This window comes from Ochotona curzoniae, unplaced genomic scaffold (assembly GCF_017591425.1).
Source record: "Ochotona curzoniae isolate NIBS_2020 unplaced genomic scaffold, NIBS_Ocur_1.0 scaffold_3835, whole genome shotgun sequence".
NCBI lineage: Eukaryota > Metazoa > Chordata > Mammalia > Lagomorpha > Ochotonidae > Ochotona > Ochotona curzoniae.
Genome location: NW_024467114.1, coordinates 28,649,458 through 28,671,641, shown reverse-complemented (window position 1 = coordinate 28,671,641; position 22,184 = coordinate 28,649,458). Strand labels below are relative to the sequence as shown.

Genomic DNA, 22,184 nt, shown 5'->3' with positions numbered 1-22,184 from the left:
ATGATACAATGCAATGGCTCAATGCTTAATCCTCACCTTGCAAGCACTGGGATCTCACATGGTCACTGGTTTGTGTCCTGGCTGCTCCACTTCCCATCCAGCTCCCTGCTTGTGGCCTGGGAAAGCAGACGAGGATGGCCCAAAGCCTTGGGACCCTGCACATGCTTGAGAGACCCAGAGGAAGCTCCTGGCTCTTAATTGGCTCACCTCCAGCCCTTGAGGCCATTAGGGGATTTCTCTTTGTCTCTCCTTCTCTCTATAAATCTGATCTGCCTTTCCAATAAAAGTAAATTTTTGTTTTAATTTTTTTATTGGAGAGGCAGATTTACGAAAGCAAAGCAAAGACACAGAGAGTAAGGTCTTCCATCCACTGGTTCATCCCCAGGTGGCCATGAAAGTTAGGCTGTGAATTACTGAGGCCTAAGCCAAGAGCTACGAGGTTTTTCCAGGTCTCCCACATGGTTTAGGGACCCAAGCACTTGGATGATCCTTCACTGCTTTCCAGGCCATTAGCTGAATCAGAAGTAGAGCAGCTGAGACTAGAACCAGAGCCCAAATGGGATGCCGGCACCACATTCCTGAAGTTCAGTGTGCTATGCCACAACACGGACCCCACAAGGTTGTAGTTGTAACTCATCTACTCCAGCCACAAGTGTCTCTTTCAGGCAGCCTTGTTTGAAAGGCAAAACAACACACACCCAATGTATATATTCAACATTTCCACAACTCTCTAATCAGAATCTCTATTCCTAATTTACTTATTTTTATTAGAAAGGCAGATTTACAGAGAGGAGAGAGAGAGAGAGATCTTTCATCTGCTGGTTGATTCCCACAATGGCTGGGCTGCAACCTACTGGCTTCAACCTGTGCAGACTGGGCTATTGCAATCACTTAGGGAATGTTTAGTCTCTCCCTGCCCTTCAGCTGTCTGTCACTTTCAAATAATATTAATAAAATTATGTTTCCAACAAGAGCTAGCCTTTCAGGTGCATTTTAGCTATTCTTATTGCACAGGACCTTATATTACTGGGAAACCTTAAATGAAGGGAAGAGAGAAAGCGCAGAACCATTCCAGTCACCTGCTAAAGAAGCACAAACCCCTATCCAGCAAGCACAGTCAGGAATACTAGACCATGACGAGCAATCACTCAGCACGCCGCATAAGAGACCTGTACCCCACGCCAGAGGACTGAGTTTCATGCCCAGCTCTGACCCCGACTCCAGCCTCCTGCTGATGCAGACTTTCAGAGGCAACAGGGGTTGTGGCTAAGAGAACTGGGTCCCTCCACCCACATGCCAAAACCAGACTTCCCCCCCAGCTCCCAGCTTTAGTTCAGTCCAGTACTGGTCAAGGCAAGCGGCCAAGGAGTAAAGCAACAAACAGGTGCTTACTCACTCTCTGTCACTGTCTCCAGAACACAATAAAAACAGATCAAAAACACCATGAAAATACATTACTTGGCCAAAGTCATTTTAGAGTGGGGGGGTGGGGGGGAACTTGGAAAAACACAATTGTGCCAATTGCCAAGGGGCAAAGGACATCAAAGGGCCCAAATGAACCACAATTACGAACTGCTAATGCCAACATGCAGTACTGAAAGGAGGCATTGAAAGACGCCTTGGACTTGGCAGGCAGGAGTTACTTGATACAAAGTTTCTAGAAAGCAATTTCACAAACAGAAAGGAAACTCAAACATTTCTAACCTTTGACTCACTAATTTCATTTCTGTTTAATCACCACTACAGACAGCAACCGACCAGGGGAACACAGCTAGCTAACGGCTCCCTACTCTCCCCCAGTTCCACTTCTGGCTGATACCAAGCCTGGCAAGCAGTAGGTGAGGGCTCAAATATCTGGGTCCCTGCCACCCATGTGGGAAACTTGGCCTAGTTCCCAGTTCCCAGCTTAGGCCCGTGAGGGGCCAGTGCAAGCATTTGGGAAGTGAACCAACAGATAAGAACTCTGTTCACCTGTCTCTGTATTTCTAATAAAATCTATACATACTGCCTCTGGTGCTGTGGCAGAGTGCATAAAGCTGCCAAATGCAGTACTGGCATCCAATATAGGCACCAGTTCGAGTCCCAGTGGCTATACTTCTAATCCAACTCTCTGCTAATGTGCCTGGGAGGACAGCAGAGGATGGCCAAGTCCCTGTACCCCTGAATTCATGCAGGAAAGTCCAAAGAGGTTCCTGGCTCCAGGTTTTGACCTGGCGCTGACTTGGCTACTGTAGAAATTTGGGGAGTGAACTAGCAGGTGAATTCTCTCTTTGCTACTTTGACTTTCAAGCAAATAAATAAAACTTAATAAACAGACTAAGAAACAGCCTTGATCAACACTCAAAGAATTCAATTAATTAAACTATGAAAGGATAAAAGTACAAAACCAAGGGCCAATGTTGCAGCACAAAGGATTAAGCTACTGATGGCAACGCCAGATTCTATGCTATTCCGCTTCCACTCTAGCTTCTTGCTAGTGTACCTGGGGAAGGAAGCAGAAGAAGTTAGCCCTGGTGCTTGGCTTCCTGCCACACACAGACTGGAATTCCTGGCTCCTGGCTTTGGCCTGGCCCAGACTCGGCTGTTTTACGTACTTGGAAACTGAATCCGTGGATGGAACATTTCTCTCTCCCTGTCATCCTGCCTTTCAAATAAATTGTGAAGCCTTTTTCCTTCCAAGAACTCTCTCAAGGAAGTAAAAAGGCAATCCACAGAAAATACGTGCAAACTGACTCTGTGGGTGAGGGACTTGGGCCTAGGATGCATGACAAACTCTCACAACACAAGACAGCTTGTTTTTGAAATGCGTAAAGGATTTAAATAGAATTTTCCCCAACAGCAATTAAAAAAAAATAAGCAAGTGTCTGAAAGGATGTTCAACATCGTTAGTCCTTAAGATGGTGTCAATAAAAAGCACAGTGACACTCTCCACCCATGCCAGGGTGGTGGTTATAATAAAACATATAGCAGGGGCAAACATGGTGGTGCAGCAAATTTATCTACCTGCTAGCACTGTCACCCCATATGAGCACTGGTTTGTGTTCCAGCTGCTCCACTTCCAATCCAGCTCCTGCTTAATGGCCTGGGAGAGCAGTGAGGGGTGGTCCAAGTCCTTGGGACCCTGTACCTGTGGGGGAGTCCTGGAAAAGGCTCCTGGCTCCCGGCTTCAGATCAGCTCAGCTCTGGCTGTTGCAGCCATTTGGGGAGTGAAAGAAAGGATGAAAGGCTGACCTTTCTGTCTCCTTCTCTTTGTAAAATTTTCCTTTCAAATATAAATTTTTAAAAGTAAGTAAAACAGCCCCCACGTCACCTACTGATAAATGGATCCACAGTACCTGGGGGAATACTACCTAGCATCGAGGGATGAAACAGACCAAGACACGCCTGTACACTGGACAAACCATGCTCAGTGAAAACAGCCAGATGCAGAGACACAGGTCATATGATTCCACATGTACAAAAGAAGTTGAACCCAAAGGGACCAAAAGTACAGGAGGAGTTTCTGGGGTCGAAGAGGAGGCTGCAGAAGAGATACCAGTGACCCTGAAAGGCTGGCTACTTCTGAGGATAATGAAAATGTTCTGGAATTGGCAGTGATGGTTTCTGATCTTGTAAATATACCAAAAGCCACTAAATCACATGTTTCAAAGAGGATACATTTTATGGTGTGTGAATTATAGTTCAATTGTAAAAATAGAAAAATGCTTAGAACACAGCAGGATATAAAATTATATATGCACCACGACCCAACTATGCTGAAGAATGCATTTAGCTATGAGTCATCTAACAACATTGCCATTGGGAGAAAGACTTTCTTCTTTCCTTGTCACTTTCCAAGTTTTCTATCATGAACGTGTAATTTCACCATCAAGGAAAGAAAAGAAACATCAAATCTAAATTATATTGGCCTTTACATTGTTTTCATAAATAAGAAACGCCAATGAAATAGATACTTTTCCTCTGCTCTTAAGACCCTCCCTGGAGAATACTGGAAAAACAAATGAACATGGGCAGATACAAATGCTCAGGCTATTTGGTTTGGAGGGGCTGGGAGTGAGGCTTCTCCTATCATCCCTGGGAACACCACTAAGAAAAGGCCACAGAGGTGGACAGGAGTGGACAGGGGACAAAAGGGAAGGGGAAACCCTCTCCCTGTTGGCATTTGTTTCCACTGACAGGTAACTCCAAAGAAATCAAGTTTTCAAAAGCAGCCCCTACCAATGTGCTGAGAAGTCTCTTCTCCTGAAATGTATTGGTGGGATAGAAAGGTCTAGAAGCAAAGCAAGGTTTCCTACACCCACCATTTTTCTATCTGATACTATGTAATCAAGATATAAAGAAGGGGGGCTGTTGTGACACAGTAAATTAAGCCATTGTCTCCACAATGCCAGCATCCCATATGGGTGACAGTTCAAGCTTTACCTGCTCCACTTTTAATTGAGCTCCCTGATAATGTGCTGGTTCAAGTCCCATATGCTCCATTTTCTGACCCAGCTCCCTGCTGGTGCGCCCTGGAAAGCAGCAGAGCATGGTCTAAGCACCTGGGCCCCACATACACATAGGAAACCCAGAGGAAACTTCTGGCTTTATTGCCCAGCTGTGACCATTATATTAGCCTTTTAAGGAGTGACATGGTGGATGGAAAAACTCGGACTCCCTCTCCGTACTCCGCCTTTCAGAGACAGAGGTAAAGGCTGTACATACAGCCTGTGCATGTTCTATGTTCTCTCTACTCTGATACTGCTTCGTTAAACCCTTGAGCACAGCTTTGACGTGAAAGTTGTACTGAGCTTTTCACCCAGATCCACCCCTTGAGTGGTAACAGGACCATACTGCACAGCACGCACATATGAGTCCCACGCCAATCAGGACAGCATCTACTATAATAAATGAATGAATTGCCCATGTAATTTCAAGGTTTTAATAAGCAACAGAGACTCAACAATCATCAAGGAGCGGCTGTCATCACTAGAAGACAGTTTAGTTAACTGCAAACTTTTCAGAAGTCAAGCCTATACAGCTGATCTCTTGGAGACTCTTAAGAACCAAGTTCTTGCGTTTAAGAATAAATAAAAGATTTATTTGAGCCCGGCGGTGTGGCCTAGTGGCTAAAGCTCTTGCCTTGAACGCGCCAGGATCCCATATGGACGCTGGTTCTAATCCTGGCGGCCCCGCTTCCCATCCAGCTCCCTGCTTGTGGCCCAGGAAAGCAGTCGAGGATGGCCCAAAGCTTTGGGACCCTGCACCCGTGTGGGAGGCCCGGAGGAAGTTCCTGGCTCCTGGCTTCGGATTGGCACAGCACTGGCCATTGCGTCCACTTGGGGAGTGAATCATCATCATCTTCCTCTCTATCTCTCCTCTTCTCTGTATATCTGACTTTGTAATAAAAATAAATTTAAAAAATAAGATTTATTCATTTTTACTGGAAAGACAGATACACAGAGAGAAGGAGAGACAGAAAGATCTTTCGCCCACTGGTTCACCCCCCAAGTGGCCACAACAGCCGGAGCTGAGCCAATTCAAAGCTAGGAGATTCCTCCACGGCCTCCCATGCAAGGTGCAGGGTCTCAAGGCTTTAGGCCGTCCTCTGCTGCCCTCCCAGGCTAGAAGCAGGGATGGACATGGGAGTAGAGCAGTCAGGACAAGAACGCTGCAGTGCATGCAAGGTGAGGACTTTAGTTACTAGGCTATTGCACTGGGCCCTCTTGCACATTTAAAAAAAAAATGATGCAGAGGCCTGATGGTGCCATCAACAAACTTCAGTTCTCTCACCGGTGCTGTTTCTACAACTCTTACGTCACCCTTGTTGAAACGCTAATGACCCTGCCAATCAGTGATACCTGACAAGCATAAAGACCAAACTACCAAAACCCTTAACAAACCAATTTATCACACAATAAAAATATCTGAGTGAGGCCTCATGGCAAAAGCACTGAGCCCATTCGTTATTTTGAACAGTAAGACCTCGATACTAATTACCCACTCACACACACGAACACTGACGGTGCTTCACACCAACAGTTAGGCCTGCTGGCTCACTGAGAACTGTGCTTTCGTGTTTTCTGCAATAAGCAAGTATTTTATTTATAAAAACCCAAGTAGCTGTCGGTTCATGTTGGTGTCATGGATAAGCTAGTTTCTTCACTTCCTGCTTTTCGGCCCCTACAGGCGTATCATGGGAGGTGTGACTGCCAGCCTCGATGGGAGACATGGTCCAGTCTTCGAGCAGACAGTGATGACCTCCTCAGCTCTCTGTAAGGGTCAGCCACCAACGCTCATACTCTGGGACCGAGAAACGTGATGTCGCCCAGACCCAGGAGTGGCCTTCTGGAAGTTCCTGCCCTGCGGAAGGACCACCTGCCCCCTCACCTCACAATGCATCACTCTGTTCAGTTCTTCAGCTCAGCTGCAGCCAACCCAGCTAAGAAGTCACACATCTCGGGCTTTCCAGCTTCCCAACATCCATATTGTTCAACTTGCTAGTTAGTAATTCTGCGTGACACTTAATGATTAAAAACTGCTGTCAGCTGTGATCAGTCACATTCCCAAGTCCAAAGGAATGCAGGCATGGAGTTGTCCATTCACAGAAAAAGTACTGAGAGGAGTTCAGCTTCAGTGCAAGGGGCACAGCTAAAATCCAACAAGATGACCGTGCCCAATATGGGACTCAACTCTTAGAAATCATGCCCCCGTGGACGAGCAGAAGGCCAGGAGTGCTGCTGCAGGGCATGGGGAAGGGCACCTCAGGGGTCCCTGCCTGTGCGGTCTTCACGTAGGAGCAGGGCTTTTACGTGTGACCAGGGCAGCACACATTCTCAGGGAAGGAGAGCTGCTGAGATTCACAGAGAAATGGCTGGGCGACTGCAGGATCATCTAGCCACAACCGCTGGCTCGGTGCAAGAAGGACTATGGGGCCACATTCAGGCTCAGTGGACAGTCTCCCCAAGGGGTCAAACAGGCACCGTGGAAGAGACTGGACCCTCAAGAGGTCACCGAGACGTGACTAAGTGAACACCAACCCAAGTGCTGCAGATTTTCTGGTAAACTGAAGAAATGATAAATCCTACACATATACATGCCAGTATTTTTCATATGTACGTATAGGCTGTTTAATTTGTTGAAAAATTAAAAGACTCAAATCAATCAGAATAGGTTTCTAAAAGCAGAGACTCAGAGCTGGCATGATGCAACAGATTAATCCTGTTACGCCAGCATCCCATACGAGTGCCAATCCTGGCTGCTCCCTGAGAAAGCACTGGAAGATGGCCCAAGTGCCCGGGTACCCGCCACCTCCACAACAGACCCAGATGGAGTTTCCAGGCTCCTGGCTTCACCGTGGCCCAGCTCCAGTCATCATAGCCACTTGGAAAGTAAACCATCATCTAGAATACATCAATCTCTCCCCTCCCTTCTCCCTGTGTCTCTCCATAAATGCCTTTCAAATAAATGAATAAATCTTTAAAATGAACCACTACTGTCAGATTCTGTGCCAAGGTGTCTCTGCTACAGAAAAAAAAAATCTTCCCAACTAAATAAATTTTCCAAAAAGGAGTGCAACTTAGAATGCACACAAGACCCTTTAAAAAGAAAAAAAAAAAAAAAAGAAAGAAAAAAAAAACCTAGAAAGAACAGTACAAAGTCAGCGGTAATCAATACGCCAACAGTTCCACAAGATAACCAGGAAGTACAGCGGCAGATCACAGCAATCCACGCCGAGCACACCAGGAAGCACAGAATGAGCTCAGGGTGTCCCTTGAAGCCAAGAGAAGCGCTGGCTCAGGTGCAAGGTCCTTATTGTAACCAACGGCCAGGATCAAGTCCCTATCACACAGAAACACGGCCGGGACTGGCCAAAGGCTGGCTCATGCTTGCTTTATCAAGAAAGAAACTCACAGGATGAAGTCATGTCTTTTTACAAGAAATCATGCAGATTCTGTGAAATCAGAACTATTTGTTCAGCTGGGGAAGAGTTCGAGCAGTGTTCAAACATCCTGGAATGTGGCACGCTCAGAGCTGGCAGGCACCAGCAGCACGACGCTGGCATGGGGCGGGGTGGGGCCTGCTGGGTAACGTCAGCTCCCCTGTGACTCATTGCTCCAACACTGTTATCTGAGGTTTCCCATTGGTAAAGGTACTCACTATGATAGAAACATGAATTGAAAGATTAACCATTGTTAGAAATCATAACACAAAGGGCCTGAACTTTGTGAAAGTTAAAATAAGTGGCCAAATGAACATTAAAAACAAATCAAAAAAACCTTTAAAGATCATCTTTTCCAGGCCCGGTACGGTAGCCTAGCAGCTAAAGTCCTCGCCTTCAATGGGCCAGGATCCTATACGGACTCCGGTTCTAATCCTGGCAGCTCCACTTGCCATCCAGCTCCCTGCTTGTGGCCTGGGAAAGCAGTTGAGCACAGCCCAAAGCCTTGGGACCCTGCACCCATGTGGGAGACCTGGAGGAAGTTCCTGGCTCCTGGCTTCAGATTGGCGCAGACCAGCTGTTGTGGTCACTTGGGGAGTGAATCATCGGATGTTAACATCTTCCTCTCTGTCTCTCCTCCTCTCTATATATATGACTTTGCAATAAAAATAAAATAAATCTTTTTAAAAATTAAAAAGATCATTTTTCCAAACACCTATTTCTGCCTGCTGAGGGGCTAGTGCAGTCTACACCAAGACTGCCATTTGCCTACATAGACAAAATGCTATTTAAAACAACATACCCCCAAAAAACCCTTCAGTAATTGTTTTTTGCATCATTAAAACCCAACAGCAGCAACAAATTTACATTCTGTTTTTTTTATGCCTACCCTGCCCAAGGGATCCTCTATATGCAAAATTCCAGAGAACTGCTCTAAAAATAGCAGCAGTAACCAACCACAAAGACACAAAGCTCCCACCCGTGCCGCACGCCAAGACAGGATTCTGAGCGGCAGGGACTGTTTGGGGCTTTCTGAAAGGGGAAGACATGGCTGCTGTCCCCAGAGCTTAAGAAGCTGTGTGTGTTAGGGGGTGGGGTGGGGTGGGGCAGAGCAGGCACACCAGGAAGCAAATGAAGTCACAGGTGCCAGAGCTACCGGAGGACCACCCATGGGGGAAGAACAGGGGGGCCCTCACCAGGTGTGGCAAGAAAACAAGGGATCGGGCCCAGAACAGTAGCCTTTCGGTTAAAATTCTCGCCTTGCACATGCCAGGATCCCATATGGGTGCCAGTTCTAATCCCAGTGGCCTCACTTCCCATCCAGCTCCCTGCTTGTGGACTGGGAAAGCAGTTAAGGATGGCCCAAAGCCTTGGGACCCTACACCCGCGTGGGACACCCAGAAGAGGCTCCTGGTTCCCAGCTTCGGATTGGCTTAGTGCTGGCCACTGCGGCCTCTTCGGGGAGTCAATCAATGGACAAATGATCTTCCTATCTCTTCTCCTCTCTGCATATATTCCTTCATAGTAAAAATAAGTAAATCTTAAAAAGAAAAAAAAATAGAAAAAAAGGGATCTTGGGGAAGATGTGGTCCCTGGGGCGGATACTGTCAGCAGCAGGATGGATGGAAGTAAGTAGAAGGTGGGGCTGCCAAAGTGGCACAACAGGCTAACCTGCACTCTGTGGCACCTGCATCCCACAGGAACAGTTCATTTCCTGGCTGCTCTACTTCTGATCCAGCTCCTTACTGATGCCATCTGATGGAATAGCATAGGCTGGCCCAAGTTCTTTGGCCCCTGCACCCTTGCAGGAGACCTGGAGGAAGCTCCCGATTCCTGGCTTCAGCTCAGCCCAGCTCTGTTAAGACCATTTGGACAGCAGCGGCAGACAACTGTTGAGAGGGAGAGCAGGATGATCTAAGGAGGTCAGGCCTTTGGGGCATGGGACAAACTCCTCCAACAGGTTTGTGAATTCCTAACAAACACTCCTGCCATGGGCAAGCGCCTTTGCCACTTGTACCTGCAGTGACCTTGCAAGGACCACACTGCTCCTCTGGGCACCAACGGGAAAGGCCCCCTGCATCCCAAGGCTCACAGCCACCAACACTCTGCCAGCCAGCAAGGTTCCCAGTTCATTCCAACATCCCAAAGCTGACTCCATGGTTCAGACTTCATGGAAATTCTGTCTGCCTTCTATTTGTAAAAGCACTTCTGCAGATTTACATGCAAAATAAACAAAACCTTGGAAACATCTAGGGAGAAGTGGTTAGGAATCTGTGACTGTTTTCTGTGATTTTTGGCGGTGAGGAGAGTTAAACTAATCTGAAGCAAGGAGCCTTTTCAGGGTCACCCACGTGCAGGGGCCCAAGCATCTGAGTATCTTCTGCTGCTTTCCCAGGTCAGAAGCAGGGGGCTGGATCAGAATCGAAACAGTAAGGAATAGAATCGGAGCCCATTGGGAAGTTGGTGCTACTGGTGGATGATCAGCCTGTTGAGCACCACACTGGCCTTTGGGCAGGTTAGAACTTTATCTTCACGTGTTTCCACGTGATCAGCATCCCTATTCCTCACACTGTGGTTCTATCACGGAGAATGAAGCAGTGGCCCTAACAGTACTCAGCTCCTCAACCCTGAAACCCATGAACCTGCCCTCACACAGCCTGAACTGGAAGGTGCGAGAGGCCACAGCCCAGGCCCACAGGTGAGTCTGGAGAAGGCAAGGAAACAGATTCTCTTCTCGCGGCTCCAGGAGCTAACCCTACTGGTTCCTGAACAGTTACCCATCAAGACTGCTTGAAGTGTGCGGCCATCGGACATTATCACACCTCATCTTAATCCATGTTAGTGTTTAAAACTAATTTCAATTGTCTTTTTCTGCTGTTTTGTGTGTGAAGAAAATTTTTAATGACATGAATTCACCTTTGAATTGCTTCAAAATAATCTATGTGGACCCAGCGCAATAGCATAGCAGTTAAGGTCCTCACCTTGAACACACTGGGATCCCATATGGGCGCGGTTCTAATCCCGGTGGCCCCACTTCCCATCCAGCTCCCTACTTGTGGTCTGGGAAAGCAGTCGAGGACGGCCCAAGACTTTGGGACTCTGCACCCCCAAGGGAGACACGGAGGAGTCCCCTGGCTTCAGGCTGGCTCAGCTCCAGCCATTGTGGCCGCTTGGGGAGTGAACCATCAGACAGAAGATCTTCCTCCCTCTCTCTCCTCTCTGTATATCTGCCTTTCCAATAAAAATAAATCTTAAAAAAAAATAGCAATAATCTATGCCTCCCACCCCACTTCTCAATCCTGCCAAACAGGACAGCTACAGACTGAAGGCAGAAGAGAGTGTTGCTGACCTCTGAACCTGGGTATATGAGGTCACACTACGTAGGCCTGAGGATGACCACAAACACAGGTGCGCAAAGTCGTTCGCCCTAAGGAGGGTATCTTCATGCTCAACCAACACAGTTCAGGTGACACACACAGAACAGGTGTGCAGATAAGTGATTTGGGGGTGGGTGTTGTGGTGACAGGCGGCTGTTTCACCTCCCATCCAGCTTCCTGCTGATGCAGTTGGGAAAGCAGCACATGGAGACCTGGCTCCTGGCTGCAGCAAGCCCCGCTGTTGTGGCCACCTGGGGCATGGACCCATGGATCCAAGTTCTCTGTCTCATCTTTTCTGTCATTTTCCCTTTCAAATAAATAAAAAACGAGGATTAATTTACAGAAATCCTGAGTTCCCTGCCCCTGATAATGAACCTCGCACAAGTATACCTAGATAAGCTTCAAATATGTATCTAGATGAGTCAGTCAAATCCCAAAGGCACAGTAGTGAAGGAAAAGGGGAGGGAGAATTACAAATGTGATATTAAACCTAAAATAAATTAGAAATAGATAAATCTCCAATAGGTCCCCCCCATCAAGTCTATCTGCCAGAATAAACAATGAAATTATTTCAATCTCCCTCTTGCTCACACATCATGTGCAAGGGCTGGGGCTGTGGACACAACCACTAAACTAGACCCAGAGATCACCCAGCGAGACAAGCACAGAAGCCTTTGTTCTGGCTGTCCAGCAAGCTCTACTCTCAATTCAACTACTATTTACTGAGCACCTTGCATTGCCGACCAGGCAGGAACTAAAGCAGAGAAAGCCTGAAAAGACAGTACTGCACAGACAGTGGATATCTGGGAAACAACACAGTACATGATGATGCAGAGTGAGGCTTTGGCCAATGAGCCATTGAGCCACTGAGCCAGGCCCTCCAACACAGCTTCTAGAAAGGAAGGTAGGGACCCAGCGCAGTAGCCTAGTGGCTAAAGTCCTCACTTTGCATGCACTGGGATCCCATATGAACACCGGTTTGTATCCCAGCTGCTCCACTTCCCATCCAGCTCCCTGCTTGTGGCCTGGGAAAGCAGTGGAGAACGGTGCAAAGCCTTGGGACCCTGTACCCATGTGGGAGACCTGGAGGAGGTTCCTGGCTCCTGGCTTCAGATCAGCTCAGCTCCAGCCTTGTGGCCGCTTGGGGAGTGAATAAGTGAACGAACATCTTCCTTTTTGTCTCCTCTCTGTAGAGCTGACTTTTCAATAAAAATAAATAAATCTTAGAAAAAAAAAAAAAAAGAATGTGGCAGCCGGACACAGGCATGGAGCCCAGGGGTTAGCACACCACATTTCTGAATCCCCACCTCCAGCTCCAGCCCAGCCCAGCGACAGCAGTTCATTCCCTGCCCCGCCCCCACATTAAACTAAAAAATGCAAAAGCAGAAGCCAGGGTGATGCTCACACATACTGCTCACAGCGCAGAGACACAAGAGGAGCTGTGGCAGGCCCCTGGAGGGAAAGCCAGCAAAGGCACAGGTGCTGTTGGGAATGCACACAGCCCAGGAGAGGCCAAGGGTTCAGCGCCAAGAGGGGCTGGTCCCTGTGCTCCTGAGGAGCTGGGCTGCCTCCTGCGTTAGGCCAACTCTAGTCCTCAGGGCAGGAACCATCTAAGGCCAACTTCCTACCCAAACACACTTACGTATTCTTACTAACTAAAAAGGCAGAGTGCCACAGAGGGACAGACCCAGAGAACGCTATCCTCTCCCCAGATGCCCGACGGATCAGAGCTAGTTAGACCAGGCCAAAGCTGAGTCCAGAAACGGATCCGGTTCTCCGACACTGTGTGGCAGGTGCCTGAGGCCTTACTAAGAACCGAGCAGACACCAATGTCATGCTCTCAGACATCCAAACTGGCAGCCAGAGCAACAGCATTCCCCTGTAAGCCACCCGAGTCCAGGTGTTCTTTCACAGCACAGAGGACATGTGCAGGAGCTCATTATACCAGCCTCTCTGGATTTACGGAACAAAATTGAGGGGCTGGCAAAAAAAAAACACAACAGGCTAATCCTCTGCCTTGTAGCGCCAGCATCCCATGTGGTCGCCAGTTCATGTCCCTACTGCTCCACTCTGATCCAGGTCCCTGTTTATGAACCTGGGAAAGCAGCAAAGGAAGGCCCAAGGCCTTAGGATCCTGTACCCTGGTCAGAGACCTGGAAGAAGCTCTTGGCTCTTGCTTTCAGATAAGTTCAGCTCCTGTCACTGTGAACATTTAGGAAGTGAACCAACAGATGCAAAATCTTTTCTGTCTCTCCTTTTCTTCCTGTAAAAGCTGCCTTTCAAATGAAAAACATAAATCTTTAAAATTTTTTGAGGGACTAATGTGGCAGCTTAGCAGCTAAATCCTCGCCTTGCAACCACTGGGATCCCATATGGGTGCCTGTTCATGTCTCAGCTGCTCAAGCCCTTGGGACCCTGCATCCACGTGGGAGACCCGGCAGAGGCCCCCGACTTCGGATTGGCTCAGCTCCAGCTGTTGTGGCCACTTGAGGAGTGAACCATAAGATGAGAGGACCGCCCCCTCCTTCTCCTTTCTCTCTAACTCTGCTTTTCAAATAAAAATAAAAATAGATTTCAAAAAAAATTTTTTCCTACAGATTTCAAAGGTACTTCAAGCTCACAAAATAGCACTGGAAAAATCTTTAAACAGTAAAAATTAATGTAAGTTTGTTCTAAAGAAAAAAACACAACAAAACAACATTTTACAAAGCAATTCCCACCGTGTTGCTGGGGTCTGCCATTGTGGTATCCTGGGTGCTTGCGTTCCACATTGAGACACAACTGGACGTGCCCAGGAATGGCCCAGGGACACCTTGGTTGTGGAGCGACCCTTGCTGCTCCACGGTTCTGCCCAGGAGACAGCTTCACCTGCTGCAGTTCCCACCTGACAACACATCTACAAGGAGCAGATGTTTCTCTGTAGAGCTTCTCCTAGGATGCTCATCTTCCCACTCAAGCCAACCAGGCGAAGCCAGACCTCCAGGGGGCAGCACCAACACCAAAGACACTTCAAAAAAAACCCAAAAAACAAAACAAAACAAAACATTTCTGGATTTTCTACAGACTGGTTTTGCACGTGCGCTTCCCTTAAGTACTTTCCACATACTCTGAACTTTGCCTTGGACAATACAGTCACTGCAGTCACAGCTGTCTCACACCAGCATACCAGACAGTTCCCCAGGCTGTCAACTCCAGAAACACCGTTCTACTTTCCACGCGGATGCCATCAAGGCAACCTTATAAGCAAGCTCTCCACTCTGCAGCCACATCATGCACATGGTTAAAGGGCCTTAGCATTCACAGTCTAATACACACACTGTATTAGAAACTGTTCTTTTGGAGAGTAACAGTTATCACACGTTTTTGCCTTCCACCGACAGGAAAGCACGGAACAGGGGCCGGTGTTGTGGGACAATGTGTTAAGTAGCCACCTACAACAACAGCAGCCTCTGGTTCAATTCCTGGCTGCTTGGTTTCCAGTTCATCTCCCTGCTAATCCTCCTGGGAAGACGGCAAATTGTAGCCCAAGTACTTGGGTCCCTTTCACTTTTGTGGGAGATCTGAATGGAGTTCCTGGGTCCTGACTTCTACCCAGACCTGCCCCAGCCACCGCAGCCATTTAGAGAGTGAAATAATCGATGCTGTCACCTCTTTCCATCCTCCCAACATCCTGCCCACTATGCCTTTCAACTAAGTCTTTTTAAGTAAATGAGCACTGCACAAACTTATAAAACAAAGCCCACTTGAGAAATTAAGTTTAAAAAAACATCGTCCAAGCAGCTCAGGGTTCACCCAAGGAGCATCCCCCTCAAGTCCTCATGGTGGCAGTGGCCTTGGGCCTGTGTCTGCAGAAAAGCCTTCCAGTTCTGCTGACACCAGACCTGCTCATCCAGGCAGGGAGGTGGGTGCCAAACAACCGTCACCGCCTTCCCTCCAGTCTGCTTCCTTCTCCAGCAGTGGGACCTTCCAAGAGCTGGCTTCCTCCTGTCTCCAACCCCACAAACGTTTCAGGACTGCAGTGTTGAACCAGGGCAGCATCTGGAAGTGCTTTATCACTCTCCACAAGGGAACCTCTGCCTGATAACCACAACACACCACACACTCTGCTGGGGCCATCCTGGGGGAAGCCCCTGCTCACCTGGGGTGGAGTGTGGTAACTCTAAGCATGAGGCTAAGACAGCAGTGTGCACGTCACAGGCCAGTCCCGGTCTCACACATCACCATCCCATCGTCAGAGTGTCATGGGGCTCCAATATGGTCCCTTTCCCCACTACCCTTGTCCCTGTCCGGTAGGGGGACTCCAGCCCTCCCTGCTCAGAGACCTGAGCCTGAGCTACTCAGCACTGAGCTTCCAGCATCTGACAATCTCCACCTCTTCTATCTCTTGGGCCCCAGAGCCATGCCAGGTCTCTGTAGTTACCACCCTTGGGTTCCCTTCCTCAGTCCTCCAACACATATGCTTCTCCATAAGGAAACAACCTGCTGAGGGGCTGGTGTAGTGGCACAGCACATCAAGTCCCCACCTGTGGTGCTGGCATCCTATACAGGTACCGGTTCTAGTCCCAACTGTCCTACTTCTGACCCAGCTTTCTGCTAATGACCTGGGGAAGCAGCAGAGTTTGGCCCCAGTGCTTGGGTCACTGTGCCCACTTGAGAGAACCAGAGGAAGCTCTGGGTTCCTGGCTTCAGCTCTGGGCTCCTGGCACTGGGGAATGAGCCAGCACATAAAGACTGTCCTCCTCTGTGACTTGGTCTTTAAATAAAGAACAAGTAACAACAACAAACAAGATGAAGCAGCAGGAGGAAAAGGAGGAGAAGGAAGAGAAAGAAGGGGAGGAAGAGACAGAAGAGATGGAACAGGAGGAGGAGGAAAGGAAGAAGAAACTGCCTACTGAAAGACCTAGAGGCTTACGTGGTCACCACTTCATCTGACTGGGATGAGACATGCACTGGAACCTAAAGTTGAAAGACAGCCAGTGTGTTCTGTGCATTTATATACAGCAAGTACTGCTGTAAGGGCTGCAGCATGCACAACCCTAGCTGGTGCTTAAAGCATCCCAATGAAGTTATCCACCATTTCAGCCATGTCAGAGATGAGAAAAATGGGGAGGGGTGCTTTGGTACAGCAGATAAGACTGCTACCTGCAAGACCAGTATTCCCTATGGGCACTGGTTCAAGTCCCAGCTATTCCACTTCCAATCCAGCTCCTTGCTAATGTACCTGAGAAAGTATCCCTTGGGCCCCTGCACCCATGAGGGAAACCCAGAGGAAACTCCAGACTCCTGTCGTCAGCCTAGCTTAGTGGATCAAAACTCTGTGTGCGTCTCTTTGTCTCTCAAATAAACAGAAAATAGTTGTGTTGGTATAGAATTCCGTATCTGATCCCAAAGTCATGAAGCTTTCCCTCTGGACCCCAGCACCCTCTCAGGGCTGCTGGTACTGGTGATAAACAACCTTCCACGGGCATGAGCTCACTTCTCTGTCATCCTCGTGTCCTGCTCTGCAACCAGTTCCCTTCTCACTATCTGTGCTGCTGCCTGCTAAGTCAAACAGCACCCTCGGTCTCAGCAACATGCCTCATTCTGGACCGAACTGCTCCTCCGCAGCCTTCCCAAGCCCGGCCCAACATCTCCTGCATTGCTGAGAAACTCCACAGTAGATGGAAACAGAATCTGGTTGAATCCTACTGTGGACAAGGACACTTCATCTGGGGAGCTTGTCGAGCGGCCCAGCATAGTTCTGCCATTGCAGAGACCCTGAGACCAGTCAGCAGATTCAACGTCTAATCCTCCCATTGGAATAAAATCTGTGACTCCAGTGCAGTCAACAGGGGCTGGTCACCAAAAAGCTCTGGCACAAGCAGCTCAGCAGCAACACACAATATGTATCAACCAAGACCCAAACTGCTCCTCCCAAACAGAAATCATGGTCAACGTTCAAGAACACACCCAGCAGCTCCCCCAACTCTTACCAGACCCTTGATAAGCAAGTCTGAGTTGGTTGCTATATCAAACAATGTTTTTACAGGGGGTCAAAGTCTGGTCCTAAGGTGTACAATTCAGCCTGTCTTCTTGCCACAATTTTTTAATCCTGGGTGTCAACACTCACTGGTTTGAAAATGGAGAAAGTGTTACCAAGTTGGTATTACCACAAAAACCATGGGGAGGGTCAAACGAAACATGAAAGTTGAGAAAAAGTTAGATATGACTAAGTCTTTTTTTACTGGTCACATTCAATTTTACTCAGAATGAGGTCAAATGCAATGAAACAACTGTGTTACAGACCACATTCGAAGAGATGCTCTGAAGGAATTGTAAGGAAACTTCAGGAGTGGGCATTTGGTCCCACGGTTAAGGCACCTGCATCCACAGCATGATGTCTGTGATCAAGTCCCGGCCCTACAACCAATTCCAGCATCCTGCTCATTGGGATCCTGGGAGGTAATGGCGATGGTTCCATGACCAGATTCTAGTACCCCACAGGGGAAATCAGAATTGCCTTCTTGGCCCCCAGCCTTGACCTCAGCAGAGACCTTGATGCTGTGAGCATTTGAGAAGCAAACTAGCAGACGGGAGCTCCGTCTTTTAAACAGGTTTTGGCTTGTGTCATCCACTGGTTCACTCCTCATATGGCCCCACATGGCCAGGGCTTCAGTCAACAACTCCATCCAAGTCTCCCATGTGGGTGCAGCGGCCCAAGCCCTTGGGTCACCTTGCAGTATTCTTCTAGGCAAGTTTAGCAGGGAGTTGGCTCAGAAGTGGAGGAGCCAGAATTTGAACTAGTGCCCATAAGGGATGACAGCACTCAAAGTGGTGGCTTAACTGACTTTATCACTAAGCCAGCTCCTCAAATAAATGTTTAAAAATTAAAATAATTTAAAGAAAATTCTATCACTAACCTGTAACAAACACTGTAAGTTTGCTTGCTTAAAATTGGTTGCTATTATTTGACTAATTTTTTGCTGAAAACTGCATTATCCTAGATTTAATTCCTGTACAGAGTATTAGCACTGTTTATCAATTAATAGTTAACAGATTAACTTTTGAAACACAAAGTTTACCAAAACACAAGCCTCATCAAGTCAACAGTGTTCATTTCAAAATAACAAGATGAGGTGGCTGGCCCTGTCACGCACTGGGCCAAGCCAAGGCTTGTGACATCGAGCATCCCCCAGTATGCCAACTGTGCCCCAACTGTTCCATTTCCCACCCAGCTCTCTGTTAATGCCCTGGAAAAGGCAATAGAAGGATGGTCCACATATTTGGGCCCCTGCTACCAATGTCGGAAACTCAGAAGATGATCTTGACTTTAGATCAGTCTAACCATTGCAGCCATTTGAGAAATGAACCAGTGGATGAAAAACCTGACTCTCCTTCTCCCACTGCCAATCTTTCAAATAAACAAAGCTTAAAAACAAACTAGGAATATCACTACGGCAACACCTGACTTGAGAACCCATTACCCAAGCTACTGAATTCACTAAGCCAAATGTTCACCTAAAACAGGAAAACATGCAAAGTTTAATCTTGTAAGCCACTATTTCCATTTACCAAGCACATTTTAATATATAATAAGAAAAACAGCAAGCACATTCCAAAGACACAGTTCCTTCCTGTGAACGGTAAATGCAACCGCACTGCTCTGCAGGTAAGAGCGGAGTCCAACATGCTGCACACAAACCACCTGTCACCATTCCAGGGACTGTGAGAAACCAGGCTGGAGGCCAACACTTCCCAAAGCAGGATCCATTCAACCTAGAAACCACACTCTCTGTAAGACCTCCTTAAATGCCCTTTCAGGAGACTAATCTGAAACTTCTATATCAGAAACACATCAAAGGTGATGCTGACACCTGCCTCCTGCAGGCCAGGCCTGGAGGATGTTCTGGTTCCACTACCTGAACTGTCCCTGTCTTTCTCTTCCACCACAGAGGGAGTCTCATTGCCCTGCTGTGCAAACTGCTCACTCACATTACACTTCTGCTTTACACACAAACACTCCAGTGCTTCCCCCCAATCCCTGCCCGAGCAAGTAGACCGTGTAAAAACAGGGGGAAAAAGTCAAAGCAGAGGCAGAAGTGTTTGTGTTTTAAACAACTGGCCAGAAAATTTCATATTTATGCAGAATTGGCAAACTCACCAGAAAGGATTCAGCTCGAGGCTGGATCAGGATGGGGCTGGAGTGAGTAAGATCACCCAATGACTTAAGACTCTCTCCCAGCTTTTCAGTGTCTCAAGAGCAGGGTTTTAGGAGGATATACTGTTCCCTTACCAAGAAAATCCCAAAGCAGACACAGGTATGAGAGCGGATTTGTGCTGTAGCACTCCCAGGAGGTGATGGAAGGAGGAAAATCTTGCACAATGTCACAGCAACAGGTTTAGCTAAGCAGTTAAGTTTAAAGTCAAAAATTCTTACCTCCCACTGTAAGTGAGGCGGGATATTTCGTATCTGAAGTTTCCGAATCCTGCAGAAGAATTAGAATTAGTTTTTAAGGGAAATACACACACACACACCCACACACACAAGCATAACACAGTCAATGCCAACATGAAAGATTAGAGATTACTTGCAATACTAACTTTACATTTATTACAAATCAACATATCATAACAAAAGAACACAGCAGGACCCAGTGTGCCGTAGGCTAGTGGCTACAGTCCTTGCCTTGCATATGCCAGGATACCATACAGGTGCCAACTGTTTCACTTCCTCCAGCTCCCTGCTTGTGGCCTGGGAAAGCAGTCAAGGGTAGCCAAAAGCCTTGGGACTCTGCATCCACACGGGAGACTCAGAAAAAGCTCCTGGCTCCTGGCTTCAGATCAGCTCAGCTCCAGACAATTGTGGCTACATAGGGAGTGAATTAGCGGACCAAAGATTTTTCTCTCTGTATCTCCTTTTCTCTGGATATCTGCATCTCTAATTAAGAAAATAATCTTTAAAATACAGCCCATGAGGAAAAAAGAAAATCATTAGATGCATACTGAGACTGAAGAGCTGACATGATTGGATTGTCATGACACATTTTAAAAGCCACTAAAACTACCAGACAGAATGTTTGAAAACCGTATCTGATGACTGTATTTGAAGTTCAGATCCTTGTGCCTCAAATGAAATGGCCCAGGACACAAACACCACCTTGGTCCAGATGGTTCTCACTCTGAGATCACAGCCAAGGGATCCACAGAGGGAATTCTGGTCAGTCCTAGTTGGGATCGGAGTGAGGAATATCCCTAGTGCTTTACTGCCTCCGACGTGAAACTTAACACTTTCTTCAATGTTGTCAATCAACCACAGAATTACAGAACCTATAACTGACCTTAAAATAAATCACTTATTTCCATAGCACACTACATGGCTGCTGAACTTCAAATCCCACCTCCACTCATTACTGTGAGAGTCTGCTGTGTGGCTAGCACTTGCTAGAAGCACATGTGGGTTTTGAAACTTTTTCAACTCTATTTCAAAATAACTGGTTTCTCTTATAATCCTCTGCATTTTAGACATCTTAAAATATCCTTTAAAAAAAGAAAAAGGGTTCGATGGGTTTCAAACTGCCAAAGAAGCCACCACACAGAAAACAGTGTGGGACAGCAAGTTTCAGCTCTGACCAGCGACACCAGCACCCTTACTGCAGTGTCAGTTTGAACCCTGGCCATTGTGCTTCTGACCAAAGCAGCAATTTGTGTCCCAAGGACTTGGGTCCCTGACATTCATGTGGGAGACCTGCATGGAATCCCCGGTTCTTGGTTTTGGCCTGGCCCAAACCAAGTTGTAGTCTTTTTGGAGAAGTGAACCCATAGGTGGAAGATTTTTGATTCTGTTGTCCCCTCTTCCTACTGCTCTCTACCTTATAAATAAGTAAATCCTTTCAAAACATACATATGAATATATACTTGGTACTTCAAAAACTTCATGGAAAATAGGCTAGTTCTCTACCTGCAGTACTGGCATCCTATATGGGTGCTAGTTGGTATCCTGGCTGCTCCACTTCCCATCCAGCTCTCTGCTTGTGACCTGGGAAAGCAGAATATAATGGTCCAAAGCCTTGGGACCCTGCACCTCCACGGGAGACCCAGAAGAAGCTCCTGGCTTCAGATCGGCTCAGCCTTGGCCATTGAAGCCATTTGTGGAGTGAATCAGTGGATGGAAAAATCTCTCATTGTCTCTCTACATTTGCCTTTTAAATTAAAAAAAAAAAAGAAAAGATAGATCTTTAAAAAAAAATGGAAATCACGCATTAGCTTTTTCACAACACATATTTTCCATGAACCTTCTGAAGACCCCTGAGATATGCAAGGGGAGGGAGAGGCACAATATTGTACATTAATTTGGTGAGGCTCAACCAAGATGCACAGCCCAGTCACTCACATCAGAAAGCCAGCCACCTACCAGCAACAGTAAACCAGCAATGAAGCTTGACATCAAGAGGAACAACTCAATCACTTGACTTTAATACTACAACAGCATGATTCTCTTTCCAGGCAACAGATAATGACCCTGAAACCCTACAGCAAAAGATCAGCTCAGAATTAGCCTTACAACCCATTTTAGCTCTTTATTTTTACCCACCCCCGAACAAAAGAACAAATGATACAGCTGTCAAGTCTCCTACATTCACCAAGCAGATTGTGTGTAATCACAAGGGGAGAAGGAAAGGGATAAATGCTTTTATATTATTTTTATGACAATAAAATAAAGCATGATCACCAGAGACACACACCAAAGAGATGGTGAGATATAATAGATTTAAGGGGAAAACTTGTGGGCCCAACGCAATGGCTCAATTGGCTAAACCTCCCCTTGAAAACACTGGGGTTCCTTATGGGTACTGGTTCGTGTCCCTGCTGCTCCACACCCCATCCAGCTCCCTGCTTGTGGCCTGGGA

The 22,184-nt window shown here is 47.2% G+C and overlaps 1 protein-coding gene across 3 annotated transcripts in view; it reads right to left on the bottom strand.

Moving 5' to 3' along the window:
- IGF2BP3 (insulin like growth factor 2 mRNA binding protein 3) overlaps nucleotides 1-22,184 on the bottom strand; it is a 106,839-nt gene that overhangs the window by 38,860 nt on the left and 45,795 nt on the right. For all 3 annotated transcript variants that reach the window (XM_040964978.1, XM_040964976.1, XM_040964977.1), the window contains exon 3: nucleotides 19,715-19,763. In XM_040964978.1, the coding sequence (XP_040820912.1) occupies nucleotides 19,715-19,763 (49 nt within the window). The remainder of the gene's footprint in view (nucleotides 1-19,714; nucleotides 19,764-22,184) is intronic.